Below are 24,222 nucleotides of genomic sequence, written 5' to 3'. Positions count from 1 at the left end.
GGCAATCTGCAAAGTCCAGTGATGTCCTGTAACTATGTGAAGTTTTAATTATGACCTGCCAAAAGGGACTGCAGATGTCAATTAGCTCCAAGCTAACTCCGGCACAGTGCATCATCAAATGGGAACATTTATGTTTAATATTGTACATGGTCCTTCCAAACATACAGATGAATCCATTCAAATTAAATCAAATCAGTTTTATTTATACTGCCCGAAATCACAATGACATTGCCTCAATGGGCTTTGAAATGTGGACAGTGAACGACATCCTCATCCTTAGACCAACGAGTCGAGTGCGGAAAAACTGAAAAACTTTTAACACCGGGGGAAAAAAGAGAGAATGGAAGAAACCTCAGGAAGAGCCACAGAGGAGGGATCCCTCCCCCAGGACAGACAGACATGCAGTAGATGTCGCATGTACAGAGAAGAACAATAAACTCACAGTGTATAACTTTTAATTCATTAAGTGTGTTAGCTCTCAATAGAGCAAAGCCAGCTGTTTCCCACAGTTTCCAGTCTCCGTGCTATGCTAAGCTGACGGGCTGCTGGCCACAGGACAAGAAAACCGGTCCAGTATCAATCCTCTCATCGAATTCACAACAAGAAAGTGAACATCATCATGCCTCTCAATATGTTTAGCTATTCTTTTCAAAAACCTAAACAACTAAACAAAAGTTAATTTACAGCATTTTGGACCTTTTAGTGCATTAAAGGGGCTCTATGGAACTTTTGTGACAGTTTTTGTCAGCTGACTCCACTTGTAAACTAGCGTTAGCTTCTGTTGCTCTCTGTTAGCGGAGCAGAGAGAGGCACTTGGATGAGGCGCTCATAAAGTCTCATCCCTCCGACCAGTTTCATGTTGTGGATTCTTTATTTAAATCAAATTCAGTAAAGACAGCCAAATAATGAGCATACTTTAATGGCTCAAGGATCCATGTAGCTTGCATATTTGCACTCGTCCCGATCATTGACACCACAAAGGTATTTATCCCTACAAGGAATCAGTTCTTAAAAAAATTGTTCTAAAAATAGCAGCTCTGACTGTCTGAACAATTGTGACTCACTACCAGTTGGATTTAATGGAAAACCACCAGCACTTGTTTGTCTGCATGCGTGTTGACAGGTGGCCGCTGAGGGGCTATCACACACTCAGTGGCTCCCATCTCATGAGACCACAGGGGTTTGAGCCTAAAATCTTTTTTTTCATTATAATTTTTATTAATCTTTTGAACATTCGTCCAACAACTCCAGGGCAAATTCATGATTTGGCAATATTACATATTTGTGAAGCACAAAGAAAACATGGCACCAAGCAAACATGCTCGCAGCACATGCTTAAATCCACCACCAGTGACTCCAGTTATCACATGACAAAGGAAGCGCTGCATTCACCAGTATGATGGGTGCAGTAATCCAGCCTGTGCGAGACCCACAGAAGTTGATGTGTACATAATTATTTGTGAGCCTGCGTTGTTGTGACGGATTATTCGTCCTCATCATCCGAGCTCTCTGCCACTTGGCTAGCGTGGTCGGCGTAGTCAAAGGCAGAAAACCTGACGGTGAGCTCGCTCCACTTGGTGCATTTGTTTATCTTCTTCCCCTTTAACGTCACCACAAAGTTCTTCACGTGAAGGCAGGGGCACTCGAGGCCGCGGTACAGCATCATGGAACCCCATCTCTGCAAACGGAAACCAGATGTCAAAGCATGAAAGGGATGATATGGTGGTACATGAAGATTTATACATCGAGTGAGCAACAGTGGCAGCTGTTTTAGATTTAGTCTTAGTCTTAAGAAGAAAACGTTATCAGCTTTAGTCACATAAACAAACTTGCAGGCTATTGTGATGCACATTTAGACACATTTCCTGTATACATTTCACTCGAATAACAGGTCAGTGTGATAAAGTAATTCACGAGTATGATGTGACAACCCTAACCCTGTCACATCGACGAAAACAAAACATACATTTTTTCATAGTTTTTATCATCAAAGAGCGTTTTCCTGCTCTGGAAAAGTTATAACATTGATTGTAACGCCTAACATGAACCACTGACGAGCTTTGAAGTGAGCAAACTGACCCTAGCTAACACATTGAAACAGCCCGGCTGAGCCAACTTGGCTTACACAGCTGATTTAATGTTAGCAAATATGCCTGGTTGACTTGATAGCAGGTTGGAACACCTTCAGCTGTCTCTTCAAGTTGAAGGTGTTCATGTGTTTTGATTGCTGAGTTATTAATAAGGTGTGTACACAGATCTTTTTCTTTATGCCAAACAAAAGCTCTCGTCTTGATGTCACTAACTCGCTGTCGGTTTGGGAAAGAATCACCTCAGAATCTGCACACATCAATCGATGACGGAGATGTGTTGCTCTTTTTTGAACGGACAGACTGGGCGCACAATTGGGGGAGAAAAGTCATTCACAAGCATTTTAGTCCCGTCTTGCCACATCGACAAAAACAAAACATATTTTTTTCATAATTTTCATCATCAACGATTTATTTGTTAACATTGTCTTGTCTTGGTCAGTAAAAAAAAAAGATTCTCGATGAACATTTTTCCAAAGTTTTCATTAATGAACTCAACACTGGTAAACAAAGGCCTGTTTAATGACGACTCGAATTAATGCTCACATTGATGCCACGTGTGCCCTGAGCTGAAGAGAAATTTTAAAATATTTTACTGTTGATGACTCAGTTCCCATTTTCCTTTTATTGTGTTTAAAAAAAATTGTCCCTCTGAATGATGTCATACTGACGCAGCTTCTTGGCTGCAGGTTTATACTGAAAAGACACACATGACAGTGGAATCAATCCTGTTGTTTAACTCTTGGCATAAAAGCAAGCAAGCATATTTTTTAAATGTCGGACTATTTCTTTTACACTGATTTTTAAACATGCTTTCCAATTTTTCAACGTGGGAGGAAGGTCTCCCACTGTTTCAGCTGCTCCTAGCTTCTACATTAGTTGCCAAAGAACGGCCAAAATGTGTGTAATCTGGTTTAAGAAATACAATAGTTTTTAGTAAATGCACTGTTTTTCCCACTTCCTCAGAGTCAGAACCGAATAAATGCCTTTGGAAAGCCCCTGCTTTATGTTTCAAGGGAAGTCTGGAGTCATAAAAGGACAGCAATGTTAGGCTATTCTGGCTCGACTGCTGTGTCAACATCACCATGATCCCATAGGCATCCAGGAATTGAGCAAATCTCAGCAAGTAAACCGAGGACGGCACCTTGTTTCACCCTTTCTCCGAGAGGAGGCCCACAGTGTGAGGCTTCCGGAAAACCCATGATCTAAACAATCCCACCTGTATAAAAAGCAAAAAAAGATTGAAAATCCTGAAATGCATTTACCTCCCCACACTTTTTACATGCTATGTAGCCATTGGTCTCATAATCCAGATGTCGCTCTTGAAGGGTGGTGTTTTCTCTCTGAATGAAAAGTTCCCTGTAAAAACAAACATTGTCAGTGTTTGATTTGATTTTGGGCAGATTTGCAATATTTCATCACCAGAGCATAATTAAAGTTAGTGAACTATGAATAACATCTAAAGTGCTGTTAGATCGCTGCATCCCCGTTATCAAGAATTCATGCCTCTGCATTACTAGCTTAAAGGTTTAATATGCACTGTAGGAATTTTAACTGAAAAACATTTAAAACTAAGCGGAATAAAGGAGTTATATTTTAACCATGTGACATCTACACCCTTCATTGTGTTACAAAGCATATTTAGCATGCTAACCAGCTAACCCTGGCCCGTCCCGATCGAAAGCTCCTTTGCCAGCATTGTGAACACCAACACTTGAGCTCTGAGCTTCAAGTACGGACTGCTAACTGCACTGCTAACTGAGCTAACAGCAGCTGCTTTTGGCTCTTGTTAGTGGTTACTTTGGTAATTTACTGTCCCCTATTCGTTTTTGACGCTGGCCAACTCTTAGATACTGCACCTTTGAAAATACACGTGAAGTTTAATCTGTCCATGGAGGCAGTTTTGTGCGAGTAGCATTTATTCAAGTTGGCTGTTGTTTCTAAGGGTCAGCCAGCTGCGAGGAGTAGTACACTAGGTTTCATTAAGGAGGAATTTACTAAAGTGACTAATTGTTTCAGTTATTAGTCAGGTCTAATGTATTTCCTGGGAAATGGAGATATCATTGACAACTTTTTTATTGTTTTATTTTGAGAGCACATTGTGCGACAATATGAATACACTTTGTATCTTTTATTTTGTTGATAGGTGTTTACGCTGAGGTCCGTAAGCATCATCAGGCGCACCATCTTGCGGAATATTGCTCGACTGTTGCGCACAGTTTACTCATTGCTAAACAAACCTCATACCTGAACTGTGGTGTAAGATTGACCCTGTGCATGTCCTCGATGATCTCGATGTCTTCGCCGCTGCAGGCATGTTCGTTGCAGCCTCTGCAGCTAAACTTCACACTAGACGGGTTCTCATTTTTCATGCCTTTCTGCTTCTTCTTTTTTGCGAGCACCCTGTTCTCCATTATAGCCTGCATCTGATACTCCATGATCTGAGGAAAGGTACACAACGTCACAGAGAAAAGCCTTACAGCAATGTGGGTTTCAGTTTACCCAACAACCAAAAGGTTTTTAGAGGACATACCCGTTTGTCATATTCCTCTTGCTCTAATGCTCTGATTTTCTCAATGGCTTTGTCCATCATGGTCATGCGGTACTCATTGACAACCTCCTTTTCAGCCACCCCAGAGTTCTTCACCTCAACCAGAGAGTAACTGCTGTCCTCAGCCCTTCCTCTGCCTTTCGCCTGTAAAAGGTAGAGCCAATGATAAGCAACCACTAATAATTAATTACTAAACATAGAAGTGATCATCATCAACACACACCACAACACATTACTGACCTGAATCATAGCAATCTCATTGGTCACAAGGCCATATCGGATAACGAAGTTGCATGCCGGTATGTCCAAACCTTCCTCTGCCACTGTGGTGGCGATCAGCAAGTTGATTTCACCCTTGTGGAATTTAGTCAACACGTCCCGTTGCTCTGCCTGATTAACACAAATTTGTATTGAGAATGAGAAAGTGTTTTTTGGATTTGAAGTGCAGAGGGTGCTCGTACATGTAGATGAACACTCACAGAGGTCATTGGTTTGACAACACTCTGGTCTCCTCCTCCGATGACATGCGAGGCCTTCACTCCAATGTCAGCAAACTTGGAGTTTTCCTGGATCCACTGACTTAGAGCAATGGCGCTGCGACGTGTTTTGGTGAAAATGATACCTCTTGCCGACTGCCTGGTGCTGAACTCTTGCAGAATATTAGCTCTTAATTTTGACAGGCTGTCATTTTCATAGTCTGGTTTTGTTGCGAGCTCCTGCAGCTCCTCCTTGTTTTCTGCAAGACATACGGTACATTTCAAGGAACTGAGGGGAAATTCTTTTTGTGACATGTAAGATGTGGCCAGCTGTCAATGGTAACTCCAAAACGATTGTGGGCAGCTTTACTGCTGCTCGCTATAGTCTTTGCTGTAGTTATCTTTGGCTGAAGCAACAAGCTGCCATTCACACATTAGTTCAGTTAACTGTTCAGCCAAGTGGCCTTTAAGGTGACTGCAGTTTTCCTGGACTGGGTCCTCAGATCATTGGGGAGGCAATGAAGCCAGCTACTGATTTGATGTCACCAATGAGAAGCTGTTGCTGGTAAATGAGGATCCGATGGTGGTAAAAGAGGCGCCAACTAATTTGACTAAGGCAGTAACTGTTTATCCTAGCAACCCACTGGAACAGCTACTGCCTTGGATGGACATTAGCTTTCCTCGGCTGGTTACTGGCATGCCTTGGCTAGCAAACCACTGGATCAGTTCCCGGAACAGCTGGTTAAGTTTGCTAAGCTGGTAACTAGCATTCCTTGGCGAGCTATATTAGCTACTGATTAAACTTGTTTCTCCTTTTGTAATTTATTGGCACATTGCCACCACTATCTGAAGACAACCAAGATTATCTAGATTCAGAAGCTTTTCAGGTTTGTTCACCTACATAAATAAGGCCGATGATCCAGTCGGCTGCTAGGTTAGACACACGAGTTACATCCTTAGTCGAACGAAAAGTCGACCTCTCGTTTCCCAATCTCCTCTTGAGGTACAAAGTAGCATTACAAGACAACACAGACTGGAGCAAGGTAGTTAGCATGCAAACATCAGTAGATATCTCTGCAACACAGTGCATAGTTATCTTTAACATATCATCGACACAGTTGTTTCCTGACATTCTGATGTTTTAATGTTTTAAATGTTTAAACTAAAATATCTGACAGATTGCCCCTTTAAAATGTTAAAAGAATTATTTGACATTGTGGGACACTGTCCTTTTCTCTGAGAGTTAGATGAGAAGAACGATGGCAGTCTCATGTCTGTATGGTACATTTTTAGCTATAGCAAGCATGCGGTTAGCTTTGCTTAGCAAAAAGACTTTCTGTAATCTACCAGCACTTCTAATTGACATCTGTATCTTGTGTCGCTTCCAAAAACGGAGTCGTGTTTTGTAACCTTTGGACTTAGTCTGTCTAACTGCTTACCACCGTATCCAGCCTTGATGCTAAGCTACGCTAACCAGAAGCGAGACTGACATTTACCAAATAGTTACTGGATTGATAGAGATGTTTTCTTCTAACTCTTGGCCAGAAAGCAAATTACTTGACTACTGTATTAAAATGCTGCATTACATATTACAGTACTGATAACACAGTGAAGTCAAGAACATTTTACTGTTACAACAACAAGTCAAGGAAATACCTTTAAACAAATTGAAGAGGAATCTCTCTGTGTTTGTGATTTGTATTTTCTCCTCGTCGTCTGGTGTTGTTTTTTTCTTCATTTCCTCCTCGTAAAATTTGTTCAGGAAGCTGAAGGAGTCACACATGCGAATGGTGTTGCTTAGATTCAGGCCCTCGTTGTACTGGCGAAGGTGCTCTGCGCAAACCCGCACTTTCTGATCCTCCTCTGTGGCGGCTATAATGGATTGAGACAAGTTTTTAGTTCAAGCCAGGTATGTTTGATCTCAAAAACAGAAGCTGGTCCAAGCAGGAAGCGTCCCCTGAAGATGAGCATGAAAAGTTTCGCTCACCTTTTCGTTCCGTTTGAACGACCCACTGTTCGTAATTCTGAGAGCCGAGGTCACAGGTGGGGCTCAGCTCGGCATGGGCGTGAATGGCATTCATGATTTTCTTGATAACATCACCAAAGGGATCCTGAAAAGCACATTTGGTTACACAAACACAGACATCTCTTGAAGTCATTGCGTGGAGAGAAACTGTATAAAAAAACGTAAAGACCACATGAGAAAAAAGCAATTAGGAAAGTCTTTCTTGTTCAACACACGTACCTCTTTTCTGTCCTCGATCTTTAAAACTTTTTTCCTTTGCTCCTTCTTGAACTCCCCAAGGCTCCTCGTCATGATTTTGGAAGCATCCAAGTTTGCACAAATCTTTGAATGAGACACACAGGCTCTGCAGTGTTAAGAATTAATCAAAACCATACATCTTTATCTCATTATTAAACACTATTTTAATAAGTTTCCGCCTGTCTGACACAGAGTTGCAGCCAAAAGGCTGTTTTTAAAAAAAAAAATCTTTTGTGGCGATCGAAAACTTTATGGCTGCAGTGTGTGCAGGGGCAGCGTGGAACAATTGGAAACAGCTTGGCTGGATGAGCAGTGCACTTGATGACTAAGGCAGAGAAAATGGAGCGGAAAGTAGATGAAGGAAAGATGAAAAAGTGAAATTGAAAAGAAGACGAGGTGGTTTGAAGGAGTAATTTGACAATTTTGACAAAAGAATCCAAAAGGCATTGTTTCAAAACATCTGGAGCAGCACATCACCAGCATAGCGGACAACTGCTGTGCTCTGTTAGCTATCCTTGGCTGCAGCTAGAAACCCTTAGCTAACTAGCTAAATTAGCTGTGGAGCTCAGTGTTGCCAGATTGGGCGGTTTTTTTAATATTGTGAAAACAGCACTCTGAACTTCGGGAGCCCATGAGGAGCACCGGAGGAGCAAGTTAAATTAAAAAAAACGACAACCCCACCCCCCGGCTGACGGCAAGGAGCTCCCCCCCCCCCCGACACACACACACACACAAGGGTGTCTGGCAACTTCGTGGTTTGGGCCGGTTTTTATTGGATTGGGCGGGTTCTAAAATGTGATTGGGCTGGAAACTGTCAATCTTATCTGGCAACACTGGTGGCGCTGACTTGACTGGAGAAAGGCAAAGACTGTTTAGGTTTAGGGCTTTTATTTTTGTTTAGGTCAAGTTTGAATTACCTAAACAAAAGGTTAGGTGATATAGATCTTGGGAGGAATTTGTTTCTTCTGGTCATATCTGACATGTTGTCCCTTTAAGGTGGCTCATGAATGTAGCTTGTGTGGAAAACAACAGCTGTTAAATGTAATTCAATCCAGTAAAAGCACTGTGAGGCTGACATTGATTAGACCGTGTCAAAACATGTGAGCTAATCTTTGGAGTTGTTGCAGTAAATGACATTACATTGTAAAGTGTGGCTAATATTTTGGACACACAGAGTAATATGTGCCAAAATGTTTTCTATGTAGGCGCAAAGAGAAATCTGGGAATGGTTATGTACTCGCAGTATGTGCTCCTCAGCCTTCATCAGTATCGTAGCTCCCCCGACCCCCGGTGAGGCAGTCAGGCCCAGGATCTGAGGGAGAGGCAGGGTCTCCTTCTCCTCCTTCTTCAGCCTCCGGTTCTTGTGCTTCTGCTTCAGGTAGCGCAGCATTATGTGGTTGTAGACTCCTCCTTTCTGAGTGTGGTGGCATTCATCTATTACGATCAGCGTAAGATCTAAAGAAAGACATGACAGCAAACATTGATAGAAGTAGTCTCTAGAATATATGCTATTTGTAAAGACCCTGATTGTACGATTGCAGCAAAGTCAGACGTGAGTTTTCAGAGATTCTTGGTTTGTTTTGTACAAACAATAACATTTACATTTCTGCTGTTCTTACTGTAACATTATTGTCAAGGGACAGACCTGCCTGTGTCTAGGAATTGTAGAAACACTACAATTTTCTCAACCATGCTGGACTATCTTTGTCTTATTTATTTGTTTCTTCAATAAATAAGAGGTGAGTATCACTCTCATATTCTAACATCTTTCTGTAACTACAGATCCTCCCACACAAACCAGCTCTTTTCGAGGAACTTGACGCAGCAGCCTGAGCCACACAATAACATATGCTGGAAAACTTCAAAAATAGCTTCCCTTTTTTTTTTTTTTTTTTTTTTAAAACAAAAGCAGTGGCAAGGTGAATCATAATAATCCACATGTACGAGTTTAAAACAGAGCGATACAAATCTGTCCCCGGAGGAAAAGAGCACGGAGAGTGGCAGCTTGATGTACTGTGGGTGATAGAAGCTCTCATGTGAATTCAATCAGCCACACGCTGATGGCTTGAACAGACGTGTGGCCTGGAAAGCAGGAGGTAAGAGGGGGGGGGAAAGAAAAAAGGACACGCTCTCAGGCGTTTCAACAAACAGCATATGTTCCACTGAGGTGGCTATTCCACCTTGGACTGGTGAGTGCCAACAAGAGTGAACAGCAGAGCCGGAAGACTTTGACAAGATCCTGTCAGGTATTATCAGGGGAGACGTTATGAGTCCTTCGGGAGGCTTTCCGTTCCAATACCTGTCAGTGTCTGCCGTTTGAGCCTGGAAAGATTTTTAACTGAAGCTTTCAGGAAGCCCTTTGAAAAAAATTTTATGACCATATTTAATTTTGGATGCACCCACCAAAGGAAATTATCGAGCCAAAGAAAAGTTATTCACATTCCTGTGTTGTGAAAGTTTGGGAAAATGGTTCGTGTAAAAACACACCGCTCAGGTCCACTCCTTCGTCCTCTCCTTTGTTGGACCTCTCCAAGTAATTCTCAAGAATCTGGGCCGTGCAAATGATGACGTCATTGTTCTTCACAATCTCTGTGAAAGAGATTTTGAGCGGCGAGTCCCCGCTGACTCTCTCCACTTTGTATGCCCGCTTCAGAAATGGCAAGAACTCTGCCACATAATGCTGCTCGACAAGAGGGATCTGCGGGGCACAAGAGCACACTGGATTTTATGATCTTGATGCTACAATTAGAGACACAAATAAAGAAACGTCTGCATTGTTTCTCGATGGTTTGTTTTGTTTATGATCACAGAAACTGCTGTGTGACCACTTTGTTGACGACTGTCTGGCACAGACAAACGTGTCATGTTTAGTTTTTTCCCCCCACTTTGATTCAGGCAGAGTTTCAAAATACTTGTGCAATGATTTAGATAGAGGATTTTTTTTTTTTTTGCTCATTGTTAAAGGATCAGGGGAACAAACTCCCTGCTTTCTTCTCTGCAGACACACAAGAATCCGTTTCACTCACATACAATTACTGTTTCTCAAGCTGCTAAATTGTTTTATAGCTGGAAAAAAGTCATGATTTTTTCCAGTGCAGAGCAGATCCCTTGCAGGCCCATTCAGTAACAAAGTGCAGGGGAATATCTAAACCTTATGGTGTGTAATTTGTGGTGCGCTGGCCTACATGTGAAAACTGACTGAAAGATAGAATGTTTTATTTGGATCTGATTTCCATAATAGTGCAGAGCCATACAGTAAGCCAAGTACACCAGACTTGTGTTGAAGTACCTTGTTCACCAGTACAACCACTTTCCCTGATTGGCCCTCAGCCCTCCTGTTGTCCAGATGTTTTTTGGTAATATAAACTGCGACTCTGGTTTTACCACTTCCTGTCGGGAGGCATATGATGATGTTTTTCCCCTCCAAGGCGGGTCTGGCGACCTCTGCCTGATAATCTCGAAGAACAATATCAGCTTTTTCTGGGCTCTTGGCTGCTGTTCCCGAGTCAGTTCCATCTGTAACAGAGAGCAGAGGTTCAGACAGACAATAATCATCTGACCGTGTCAGCAACCCACAATTACAAGCATCACCAGCAGGAAGAGACGGTGCTGGTCATTGTGGTGGAATGTTTTCCTAATGCTGCTCGAGACAAGCCAACACATTCTGCAGAGGTGGACAAATCATTTAAAAGAAAATCAACGCATGTAGAAAGGTGCAGAATAACATTATCTTTTTTCCTTAAAAACATTATGATAGTAAATCATCTGCCCCCTCAAGTGGCTGCCAGTTCCTGCACTTGCGAGGCTTAGCTAGCAAACATTAGTTAATGTTGCTAATGCTAGCTAGCAAACCTCAATTTTGCTAATGCTAGCTAATGTTACTACAGCTACTTGAACTCAGCTATTCTTACGTTTTTGTTTCCCACAAACTGGCAACTACCAAGACTGTACAAAGATGTATCATTTTTAAGATTAACTCATTTTTTTATGAAAAAAGCCAACAGTATATAACCACTGGTATCACACAGTCATCAGTTGTTGTCAGCAACAACAGTCTCAGTAGTTGCCAGTTTGTGGGAAAAAAAGTAACTGTGCTGAGTTCAATGGTCAGATCCATGACTAAACTGCCCCTATTTTCACTAGCTAGCGTTAGCAAAATTAACATTAACTGGCGTTAGCAGTGTTAATGTTAGCTAGCTACTTATAGCAATGTTAGCTAGTGCAACAAACTGGCAACCTCTCGAGGGGGCAGATGATCAGAACAAAGGCAGTGTTGTGATGTGAATACAATGGAAGGGGGAGATAGAGTGCCACATTTGGTGGCTGGTCGTTAAAACAAGAACGGTGAGTATTCAGATTCTTCTTTCTTTTGAATTTTCTTTAAAAAAAAATAGATTTTAAACCACTATGAACACTTTACAACACAACTATGAGCACTGAATAATGCACCAATCCACCACGGTTAAGATATGAACGCTGTGCACTCAAATCATGTAATTTACGGGCACTATTCTTCCATATTTGCGGGTAATCCAAAGATTCAAACACTGGGTCACACACACAGTACACATACATGTCTACAATCTGGCCTTTTATTACGTTATAACAAATCTAAACAGGGGCAATTTAACTGCCTCAGTTTCTAAAATAAACGCCAGGCAGTCATTTTCCTTATCCAAGCACAAACATCTGCATGTGCTTATCAGTCAGTAAGATGTTCTGTGAGTGAATCATTTCATCACATGTCACTTCAGTAATGTTTTTCCCCTCTTCTTGATGTTTGTTGTGGCAGTGTTTTGTCTTCTTTTCCTGTGTTTAAGGACAGCAGATTTACTATGATCCGCTTGAGTTGGACTCTAAGTCGCTGGCAGGCTGCTTGCTCTGTCTAGGCTGGGGATAAAAACACCACTGGGGCACCGTGCACAATGTGAACGTACCTCCCCTCCTCTCTGCTACCCTGTCCGCTTCATTCAAACTTCTACAATTCCCCCCCCCCACCAGTTATGAGTTCAAACCCCCAGAAAGTTGTTTTTTTTTCCCCTCAGTGCAGACAGATTTTAATTTTCCTCCTCAGACTGGGTATGCCAGAGGTTAAAAGTGCTGTTTCAAATTACATGGAAGCCAGACAACAACAATAAGAAGTAAACAGTGGCCTGTGTAGCCCTCGGATTTCTTGTACCCAGACGCTACTACACTTATTAGAGGAGGAAAGTCAACAATCAGCATGTTTAATATTATTCCAATAAGGGCAGAAAAAACAACCGGCCTGTTATTCACTGTGATTCAGTGCAGTGGAATCGAGTTAATTTCAGAGGACCCACAAATGATCCTGCACATGTAACTCATTTTAGAGGCTGGTGGAACAATCTTACATGTGATCTGTTCTGTTTTTAAACCACGCGCTCTGGCCAACCCAGTCAGGCTCATGCATTACTCAAATTAATGAGACAAAGTGTGCTGCAACCTCACATTAAGAAGAATAGAAGACTCTTCCTCTGTTTCTTTAACTTATATAATTATTTCTACTGCCTCATTAGTCCGCGTGGATCTCCTTCAGCGCAGCGTCTTTGCTCCGGGATGATTATCCCTTAAGCAATTATTTATTATGTCAAAGAGGCACTGTGCAAAGCGAGACGATGCTGATGCGGTAGTTATGAAATAATCCAACAAACTGAGCATGATATAAGACTAGAGGTGTAAAGGAATCTCCCCCCTGTCACCACTGTGAATTAAACTGTTCCTTTACATTACAGAGTCAGCATGTGGTTTCCATTTGAAGCTCTAGCTACGCTCTGTCCTCTTTGACCTCTGCGTGGTTCATCATGGTACACACATGGAACGTATTCTTTAGTGTTGGGGCGAGCGGGCGGGACGGAGAAATGTTCCGCTTACAAACACCTCCTAAACATGCTCACTCTGCATTTGTGATATCCACACATCAAGTATACACTCTTCTCACACTCGCACCCTGGCCTGAGTTTCGTGTGTGGTCTACTGAGGGAGAATCAAACAATCTTTCGAGAATTACAAAACATACTTTGAATACTTGTACAAGATCAATAATACGGAGGCCTGAATGAAAGAAAATCAGTCCCACCTGGTTGCGAAGGGTCCAAGCTGTTAGATTGAGGTTCTTTTGTGCTCGCTCCCTTGTAAAGGTCTGAAAAGATATCAGTGGACATATAAAACTCACATTCAACAAGGGCAGGAGATAAATCTTGACCTTGTTTGCGTCTGGAGTTATAGCTTTCTACGGGACAGTTCACCCAAACTACCAAACAGGCACATTTCCCCACACATCCCAAGCAAATCAAGAATTTTGTGTGGTTATTAAAATGTTGATTGCAATACATTTGAAAATAAATTGTTAACAGAGCTGGTTTTGGGCAGTTCTCACGTGAGTTTATTGTTTCAGCTTCAGCAGGACCGTGATGGCTGCCAGGTTGCCTGCCACTTGCTGACTAATTCAATGTTATGCACCCTTTTTTCTATTTTATTACGGATTATTATTTAAATCATTATCCATTTATTATTTATTTTTTTCATTAGCACTGCTATTTTTGTTTTTTAAGTATTTGTTGGCCTTTTATGGCTTTATTGATAGTGCAGCTGAAGAGGATGACAGGAAACAGGGAGAGTGACATGCAGCAAAGGGACCCAGGCTGGGAGTCGAACCCGGGTCCGCTACAGAGCCTCAGCACGTGGGACGCCCGCGCTACCAACTGAGCTAAATGGCGCCCCATTAACACTGCTAGTTGACACATGATGCTATTCATATTCATGTTCACTTTTTGTATTGCACTGTTTGTTTTGAAAATGACAACACACGGCAAAGTGTACAGGTACAATCGACAGGAAACCAAACACCTCAAAATAAACAAAACTCATGTTGCATAAGTGTTATTTTACTGTCCACACTTGAATCGCGGCTCGAATTGAGGGTCGGGGATCTAAGAACAGAGGAAGTCCTTCTCTGAACAGATTGAATTCCCCACTGAGGCAGTCTGATAGTGATGTTGGGCCATGTAAATAAAACCGACTTGACTTAAATATTGCTTTCATGTGCGTTCATGTGTTTCCTCGCGTGCTCACAAGCATCTGTATAGAGATGAATCAGATAAGATGGAAAAACAGCCAGTGACTTCCTGAATTTTTGGAGGGATCTGTGAACAATAATAAGCTACATAAGCTGACCCATCTCCACAGGGGTGTGTCAGCACTGGAGAAGAAGTTCTGGCTGCACCAATTATCATTCTTGTAATGGGGGTATAAACGCTATGTCTTGTTTATATTTCTTTAAACCAATCACGATCGCGAAAAAGAAATATAAAGACTTTTGTGGCTCCAGAGGAAGCTACACGTTATCTGATAAACTGACTCCCAGTGTTTCCCACACATTAATTTATTCGTGGCGGTACACCACAATGTCAACATTGGATGCCACATACTAGTTTTCTATTTTTGGAGCTGTGAATCCCATTCTCACTCACTCAAGGCAGCACACCCGTCTGTGAATAGCAAGATGTTTTATACTCCGATACAGTGGATGGCGGTGTGGATTTTGATCCGCAGGTAAAACCAGAACATATCCCTATAAAAACATGTTAAATGTGTCTACGTGACCAGACACTGCTGAGGGTAAGTGAAAAGATACATGTGTTTTGTCATTTGCGTCAATTAAATGATAAACTGCCAGTTGGACAGTATGAATGTCCCAATTCAGTTATTTGGCTTTTCTCTGGTGGTTGAACAGAGGTGCTTTACAAGACCTGCAATGAGTTCCTGAGGGCAGTCACAGCTTGCAGCCTTTGCTGGACTCTCTTCTGTGGTGGCTTCACTTCCTGTGGGTTCTACTTTCAGTGACGGCAGCTTCACATCTGAGCCTGATAACAAATAAATACATAACACACTGGACGTTAGAATAATCAATAATCGCTATGTTAAGCTGCACTTTATAGTTTTGGGTTAGAAATGTTTAAAATCAGAGGAGAAAGATGGTGGCTCTTTTATGTTTATACAAACCAAATAAACAAACTTTCTTTGTTTTTATGACTGAATAAACTGAATAAACAAACTGACCTTAAAGGACAGCACAATTTCTTTGTTTATATGCGGCGGACCCTGCCACCTTTTTCTAGCATCAAACAGTGTTCTGGGTACCTTATTTTCCCTCTAAGAACAGCTTGTTTATTCAGTTTAAATACCTCATTAAAATTGTAAATACTAAAATTCAGAGTTTAGATTTTCTCCTGTGAAACTACACAGTGCCCCAATAATAATCCCTATTAAGCCTGAAATTAAAATCACAAGCTCTCTACAGCTGCAGCCACTCGTGACTCACAGCTCAAAATCACATTCCAGTGGTGGGTGTGTGCTCCAGTAATGTTAGTCACCTTGCTTGTAACAGTCAGGTGAGCTCCCAGTCAGATCACTGTACAGGGTCTCGTGCTTAGTTTCGCGCAAAACATCGAGAAACTTAGAAAACCATCCGTCTCGACCTCTCACGATTCTTCTCAGAAGTTCACCGGCTCCGACCCTGGATCCTTGATTTGCAGTGGTGGCATCAATCTACAGACGGAGAGCAGGACAACTGTAGCAGACCGAAAAACAAATAAGTGCATTAGGCTGCCACCTTGTGGTCACAGACCGCAAACACATCTATTGGAAGTTAAGTTTCGATTCTTACATGTTGAACTGGGAAAAAGTACAAAAACTGCAGGTTTTTCATACTCAAATAAGAATACATGGAACTTTAAAGGGGCACTATGTAGTTTTGGAGTAGGAATTCAAACTCTCTATTAACTCTATATCAATATAACTAATATTATCTTTTCCATAACTGAATAAAGATTCTGTACTCAGGGGAAAAGAAGGTCCCCAGAACACTGTTTGCAGTTAAAGAAGTGGCAGGGTCCGCCACATGTCAACAGTCAAAGTCAAAACAGTATTAGAATGTGTTGTCCTTTAAGGTCAGTTTGTTTCTTCTGTTTATTCAGTCATGAAAACAAAGAGTTTGTGTTTTTTAGTTTGTATAGGCATTAAACAAAAATAATCAGTGAACATCTCTTCCGTCTGCTTTAAATGTCTTCCCCAAAACTACATAGTGCACCTTTAAACATGCACATTGTGACCATGTGAGCTCTCTTGGATCACAGCGCTTAAATGGAAACTGATCAGCTGTATGTTCTCTGTGTATTCACAACAGTGTACTCACAATCTCTCCGTCAGCCTGGGTCAGCAGTTTTTGGGACAGACAGTGAACGAGCACCTCTTTAGTCTGCATGCCCATAAGACGGGGATACATTAGTTGAACAAGATTGACAAAATAATCGTTCTCCGCCTCCACTTCAGGCTCGGGGAGTTTGTCCTGGATGTAGTCCGCCGCACGCTCGCAGCCTGCCTCCTCCAGAGCGACCACGAACGCCCTGAACCAGCCGGGGCTGTGGGGCTTCCTGATGACGGCGTCGATCAGCAACTCCGCGGCCGCCTGATTCCCCTCGTTGGTCACCTTCTTTGTGATCCGCTCCTTCTGCTCGTTATCGATGAAGTGTAAATGCACCAGGACCTGCTGCACCATGATCAGCTCTCTCAACCTCGGCCTAAAGCCTTCGATGAGACTCACGTACATGTCGTCGTTATCAGAAGCCATCATCGCTACCCGATCGATAACTCCGAGGTCAACACCGTACAGCCCCTGCAGAGTTCAAGGAGCCACTGGCAGTAAAAACGATGATTCACAATGTCGGGGAAACACAACTTCAGTTTCGCTTTCCTTTTCTCCACATTGACACTGGCCACTAGGTGTCAGCATTGTATTACAGCACAGTAGGAAGGTGTCTGCACACGCACAAAGGCCCGCAAGGAGCATTTATACATTTGTTTTATTGTATTTTGAAGTCTAAAGACATGCTTCTGATGTTTAACAGTTTAACTGTGTTGTAGAAAAGTAACCACAAGTCAAAGTAAGACAAAATGTTAACATATAACACGTCTGTAAGTCTGATCATGTCTGATGTAACATGTACATCATACACATATTCACATGTATGAACTATTGTCGGATTATCTGATTACTGGAATCTGATTTTAAAACCCCCCCTCATAAATGGATTTAAAAATGCACCATTGGCTCTAATGCAGTAATCTGTAAGTCACTAAAGTTATTAAATAGCCTAAATGTAGTGAGTAAAAACTACAATAATTTGCCAAGATGTAGTCCAGAAAGTAGCAGAAGATGGAAATACTCAAGTAAAGAAAGTAAAGTTAAAAGCAGGTTTGGGAGGGTTCGTTTAAAAGTGCATGTTGATACAGTTACTCAGTAACTAACGTAATGTAACTTGATTACTTTCAGTTGTATATTAGAATATTCTTTATTCTTAATACATTAGTGTGTATTCTTAAAGAGTACACATTAGACCAGAGTGACGCTGAGTGTGACTGGTGAAGTGTTGTCATATGTGCACAGGTGCATGGTTGAAGATAAGTATATCATTCTTTATTTTTAAAGTGTAATCTTGTTAGCAGTCCCTCTTTTTAGTAAATGCATCTGTAATTACATATTTTTTTCCTGTAACTTCACTGGAATGCAGCTATCCTAATTAAGAAATCCTGTTACATGTGTTCCGTTTCTCCCCAAGCCTGAATACATTAAGTACAATAATTGCCTCCAAAATGTAGTGGAGTGGAAGTATAATGTAGCAGAAAATGGAAATACTCATTTACTCAATGTACATGCTCAATTTTACTTAACTACGGTAGTAAATGAACTACTTAATAGAATGGAGCCCCATTGTTAATGTTACTGGTCGGACCTTTGCTTTTCCTGCCTTGACAAGTCAAAATGTCTGCCCTCTATTTAATGTCAAAATTCTAAGAAACATTGACAATGCATATTAAAAACAAGCTGAGTAGCCACCCACACACAGTGGCACAAACAGCCGCCTTCAGGGTGTGGACCTACACCATAAAGATGGCTGTTTACATGCACTATCACTGTTTTGGACAATTTCATGAAACATCCCCCAGAACAAAGCACTTTTATTTATTTAATTCTTTTTTAACCTTTTTTCCGGAAGGGTGCCTTGGATCTTTCTTTTTTGATCTTCTGCATCCCCTCCCAAAGAGCACTTTCATCGAAAGTCTGAGCACTCTAGACCTTTTCTTTCTGAAGGTATGAAATCATTTTTTAGGATTTTATGCAGAGGAGTACAACAGTACGTTAAAGACCCATTTACAGCTTACATATGTGTATTCACTCTCTGGTGATGAGGCACCTCTCAGCACTTTTGTGGGCACATGCAGACTGATTGATTAACTTCACTCTCATGTTGCACCTGTAAGGGCAGGGACAGCTGACACCTTCACCATTGTTATAAGTACAAATAATTAAATAGACTTGTGTCGGTGAGTGGGGCCCTAAATACCCTGTTGAATTATTTGTTGTTACCTGAGTATTTTGATTTTGTGCAACTTTACTTTAAAATACTTCACTGAGAGGGAAATTCTTATATCCCATTTGAAGTTAATTTGATTCAAGATGTAGCAAAAGAGTATTTATGTACTTTTATCTGAGTAAAAGTCTCTGCACAAGAATTATTATCATCATTATTCTGATTGTGGTTTGGGCCGTCACCACTGCTTTAGTAATATAAACTCCAGGCCTAGTTCTGTTTTTCCAAGGGAAACAATCAAAAGCATATTCGCAATCAATTTTATATGTAATCACCTCAAAGACATGCGTAAAGTGCATTTTTTCACTCCAGTGGAGGTGATTATGTTATGTAATCACATGATCAGGGGCACAGCTAAAAAATAAATATAAAGTAGCAACTGTATTTTCATTTAGACACCATCATGAACTTGAAGTGAAATCCACTGACTCAGCCGTAAGTGTGTTCTCATTTATTGCTCCCACAGCTTCAAAACAAACATATGTACTACTGTTTTGCTAAAGAGTTTTCTCATATAAGTTACTCAGTTAAAAAAAATACATTTTTTTTCTTTACATCTGGCAATATGATGTACTTCTTTTCTAACAATTATCTAACAACATGTTTACTTTAATGTACATTGCCAACAAAAACAGTACAGGGAAACGATCTGAATCGTTGATGCTTAGTTATACATGAAGTTCTGACTTAGCATTTGGATTGGTTGTATAGGCACACGACCCTCTCTGGGGCCCGTTTATGCGCAAGTACTAACTTTCCACGTGTTCCCCCTACATCCCCTCCCTCTCCATCAAACCCCCCTTCTAAGTGCATCCTAAAAATACACAAATACGCTGACATCATTTTATATTGTCATGTGCTACTTTGGGCTGATAAAGCAGTGCAAAACAGTAAATATATAGATATAAAACGCATGCACTGCCTCGTAGAAATACCTACATCATACTTGTTTGTCGGGGGCGTAGCTCTGGGATAACAGCAGAATACTCTTATACCTGCATGTTGTGATATCTTCCCGGACAAGCATGTATGATGTATTCTGTTGGCTCAACGTTGTACAGTAGGTGCACATCAGTGACCGCAGTAATAATGCACATTGTTTAAAGAAGAAAACTACAGTATACTTGATACTGTACTGTATATTGCAGTGCAATTGTCCATAACCCCTGAGTCACACTTCAGAGAAGACAGGCATACAACTAGGGAGAAGAAAACTGTTCTCACACCTTTGTAATAATGCTGTATTACACTAAAAACTGCAGAAAATAGTTTGTATAATCAGTTTGAATGTATCACACACAGGCTTTAGACTCTAACAGGCTCTAACAACAGTGACCAGATCCATCAGCAACTGTTACGGGTTCCAATGTGTCCAGTTTCAGGCAGGATCTTCAGTTCCAGTGGAGTATATCGGTTGCATGTGTTTCCATCCTTGGCCTTGTCGGTGCTTACCCTTCTTCTAGCAAGGCCGTTCAGGTGCTGGTTCAGAGCCAGGGCCTTCTCTTGACCCAGTTATTTGAGTTTCTACCGCCAAAGGAATGGCTCTTGGCCAGGAAAGCTGGTTCCAGAGCAGCACCAACACTTTGCTGGTTCAGTGCAAAGGCCGCTTATGTCAGGGGCTGGGGGCGTGTTTATTGTGATGCAACTGAAACTGCGTCTTCCCACCAGAGCTAGTGTAGCATGGTCTCTCTTATCCATGGGAGACCAGACAAAAGATTTGCACTGTGGACGTCTGACCAAAGAAACAGTGGTTGGAGGACCAGTCAAGTCTGGTTGTAACGAAAGGAATCAACGTCTACCATTGTTGTTCCAAGCAGTGCTGGGAAACTGGAGACGTATATAGAGACTGAATGACAGGACTCTACAGTGAAAAAGACAACCTGTTCCAAAAAAGGGAGGCAGTTTGAACCAACTTTGAACCAGCACCAGCCCAGACCCAGGGCTTGGTTTGCTCTAGTTGAAAGGGGCAGGTGCCACCCAACGACATCGGCAACTGGAGGAGGAGCAGCTTTGTCATCATTACTTTCGTCATGCTTAAGGTACTCATACATGCACAATGAGACACAGACAAAGCAGTGGTTCCTTTCTTTAGCTCACATTATTGCCTCCAGGTCTCAGGTTGCACTTCCAAACTACCTGGACAAGCCTTGGTGACAGTTCCTGGACTGCATGCTGGCCAGCATTTACCGCCTTTAGTCCTGTCCTCTATCTCTACATCTCTACATCTCTACTTGTCTGTTGCTCTGACTGGAGTCTAGGAAACTAACTGATCAATGAGCCACTTTGGCAGTGAGGGGTGGAGGAGCTGCTCTCTGTTGACACTCTGGAGAGATAGCTTCTTTAGACCACAGGCATGACAGGGTGGGAAAGGCTTGACAGGGTTGTTGGCAAATTCCTGTCCAAAGAAATGATCTCTGTTAACTCTTTATCAGTCAATGGACAGGAATTCTCCTGGCAGTGTTTGTCCTGGAAATATGTTTGTTTCCTTTCTGCACAGGGGTACTGGTAGCTGAGGATTGCTGACTTTCAACTGTCACCTCATCTGTCAGATGATTAACTTTTGCCTTTCTATTGGCCTCCACTCAGTATTTAGAAGAAGTTATGAGACTTTCTATGTGGTGGTGTGTCCACCTTCACCTCCTCTTGAACCAAAAAGAACAGGTTTTTGAGTTCCTGTCTTGGCCATGAGTCCCTGTTTTTGGTCCTTCACTGATCCTTAACAAGCCTGCTCAGCACCCACAGGTACATCGCCTCGGGATGTTGAGGAGCAGTTGGCTTGAGTCATACGGTGCATGCCCTTCCTGATTTGATTCGTCATCCTCCATCTGCTGCACAGACTGGTGAGCTGTGGTGGCTATGGCCTCTGTGCTGGGAAGACAGACTAATCCCAGCTCTGTGGAAGAAACCCGCATGATGAGATGCAGTGATGCCCAGACTGCCGGACATTTGGACCCGTCGAGTGTGAGGTAGGTCAATCATCTCCTCTTGCCTTGCAATTTGATGGAAGGAAGGACACATACTCTAAAATAGTCAAGGTTGTCATGCATGTTTCCTGCATCCATGAATATAATTGTAAATGTGGTTCGACTGGTGCACTAAGACCCCATTTGCAAACAGCGGGACAGATGTGGTGTTCATTATGTTCTGCCTCTAGCCTTGCTGCCCACTCATCCCAGCCCAGAGTGACCAACTGTGTGCAAAATGTCGCAACAGAGTCGCATGCAGCAGTTCAGAGCCCATTAGAGTAGTAAGCCTGAGTGACAGAGAGAGTTGGGTGTTGAAGTGCTTCATCTATCACAACCAGGTGTAACCCTTGAACCAGCATTCCTGCTGATTAAGTCAAAGTAAGTAAGAAGGAGCCTCATTACAGAAAAGTCTGAAATCCTACTGTATCTGAATTTGGGATGACATTCAGGATTTTCAGTGTTACAAAAACATGTTTTGTAACTGCTTTTAGGAACTAAGCCTATTTTATGTTAGGATAAAATAAAAAAGTATTACAAAACTGACGAAGCTAAAGAATCTCCTGAATTAGGAATTTAAGTTGGGATGGCATTGACCCTGTCCTGAACACAGTATAAATGCCACTAACTGTCATTAGGTCTGTATGACGGAAACTTTGTCGATGGGGAACACCAAGAACACAGATATATCAAGATTAAAATATGTTTACCTGTTAGAAGAGCTCATACAGATGTTAGCACTTTTGGAAAAGCAAACACTGTTGTTAGTCCATAAGATGAGTTAATACAGATGTTGAGGACCTGACTACTGTTAGAAGAGCTAATACAGATGTTAGCCTATTGGGGAAGCTAACATTGTTGTTGGCCTATTCGAGAAGCTAATACAGATGTTAGCCTGTTGGAGAAGCTAACATGGTTAATAGCTTGCTAGAGGAGCTTAAATTATTGTTAACCTGTTTGAGAAGCTAACCCAGACATTAGCCTGTTGAAAAAAGCCAACACTGTTGTTAGGTTGTTGAAGAAGCTTACACTTCAGTGTAAGAGCTAGAGCTGTTTCCCGCCAGTTTGAGAAGCTAAAACAAGATCTATGCAAGTTGAAATAAGTCGAGCAATTCAGACATTTTTCTGTAATAAGGCCCCTGTAGACTTGATGACTGAGGAAATGTTGTCCCCACTCTTTGTGTGGTTAAATAGGTTCGCCCTGATCGGCTGGGGCATGTAAATATTAAGTGTGTGAATAGACAAGCAATGATGCCAAAAGAGTCCATCAGAGGGCTTCTGTGTTGACAGAAGCTGTTACAATATGTAACCATTATTATTACACTGATAACTGCAGAAAACAGTTTGTTCACACACTGTTAGCTGCAGCAAACAGTATTTTACTCACATGCATAATGAGAAAAAAAACAAACATCTTACTTCTATTACCAAGCCATTGCAAATCAACTATACAGATGTCTGTGCCGGCATGCTGATAAAAAAAAAAAAAAAAAGCTGCTACTTAGTAATTACAGCATTACAACCCAGATATCAGAACACTGTGCTGCCGGAAGGCTTATGGCCTCGGAAACTCTTGGTCTGAGACAGGTCTGTGGAGTCCAGTGGTGTTGAGGTTGGAGTCAGAAGGAGATGGAGTGGAAGAGGAGGAGGAGATGGAGGAGGTTTCAGTTGGAAGAAGGAGCAATGCAGACTGTTGATGCCCTGTGATCTGCTGTTGCTGCTGCTGCTGCTGCTGCTGCTGCTGCTGTTGTTGTTGTGGCTCTGTATGTCTTTGTACAAGCAGTGCTGTAAGGCTGTCCTCCATGGGTGCATTCACATTGGCCAAGCTCGACAGAGAGTCTTTGGATTCCTCAACGGTCCTCTTCAGTTTGAGGCTGGGGCCCTGAGAAAAGGAAGAGAGGCAGAATACAGTTAAACGAGCACACTGGAGTATATTTAGCTGCATTTACTCTGAAACTGAATCAGGTTCATTCATCCAACATTTTGTCGTCATATTTAGTTATTCAGTAACACTTATATTAGATTCCAATTTTCCACTTTGTATGCGTATGCAAGTAATGAAATAGAGAGACAGTTTGACATTGATTGCACACCGTAAAATCTGCCAAAGCGACTTTACTCTCATCTTTTTAGCTCGTTTCACTTAAATTTAGTCTGCTCTGTAAATCTGAGGTAATCAATTTCCTGACTTTTTTCAAGTAAAGCCAACTTTAACTATTTATACTGTGCCTAACCAGAGCAGTGGACAAACCACATGCAGAACTGCAGTGCATAGAAATACTAATCATGGCAATGTGTTAAGTTATGATTATGGGGGAACCATTGTTGAAAATGAGTGTCAATATAAATGCCTTGACTGCACTGTGAAATCTAGCAGTGTTCTTGAAAAAATTGAGGAAACCCATCACCTCAAAATTACCAAGTAAAGTACA

At 41.8% G+C, this 24,222-nt stretch overlaps 2 protein-coding genes across 3 annotated transcripts in view; both read right to left on the bottom strand.

The window, feature by feature from the left end:
• Positions 1-176: 176 nt before the first annotated feature.
• On the bottom strand, positions 177-17,163 carry ifih1 (interferon induced with helicase C domain 1). Of its 2 annotated transcripts, XM_030429311.1 has the most exons (16): positions 16,592-17,163; positions 15,771-15,945; positions 15,147-15,260; positions 13,475-13,537; positions 10,667-10,893; positions 9,865-10,075; positions 8,615-8,832; positions 7,360-7,461; positions 7,102-7,225; positions 6,771-6,986; positions 5,118-5,374; positions 4,879-5,028; positions 4,621-4,782; positions 4,335-4,528; positions 3,353-3,446; positions 177-1,678 (listed from the first exon to the last, which is right to left on the bottom strand). In XM_030429311.1, exons 1-16 carry the CDS (start codon positions 17,027-17,029, stop codon positions 1,484-1,486), a joined length of 2,940 nt encoding a protein of 979 aa, XP_030285171.1. In that variant the 5' UTR covers positions 17,030-17,163; the 3' UTR covers positions 177-1,483. The 2 variants fall into 2 exon arrangements, with proteins under 2 accessions (XP_030285171.1, XP_030285172.1); XM_030429312.1 differs by lacking the exon at positions 13,475-13,537.
• Positions 17,164-19,263: 2,100 nt separating this feature from the next.
• The window catches only part of kcnh7 (potassium voltage-gated channel subfamily H member 7), a 47,684-nt gene continuing 42,725 nt past the window's right edge, over positions 19,264-24,222 (bottom strand). The window contains exon 15 of the mRNA XM_030429012.1: positions 19,264-23,672. Coding sequence (XP_030284872.1) covers positions 23,346-23,672 — 327 coding nt within the window. The 3' untranslated portion in view covers positions 19,264-23,345. The remainder of the gene's footprint in view (positions 23,673-24,222) is intronic.

Source organism: Sparus aurata, chromosome 9 (assembly GCF_900880675.1).
Source record: "Sparus aurata chromosome 9, fSpaAur1.1, whole genome shotgun sequence".
Lineage (NCBI taxonomy): Eukaryota > Metazoa > Chordata > Actinopteri > Spariformes > Sparidae > Sparus > Sparus aurata.
The sequence above is the reverse complement of the archived record's forward strand: the minus strand, read 5'-3'. Positions and strand labels throughout refer to the sequence as shown.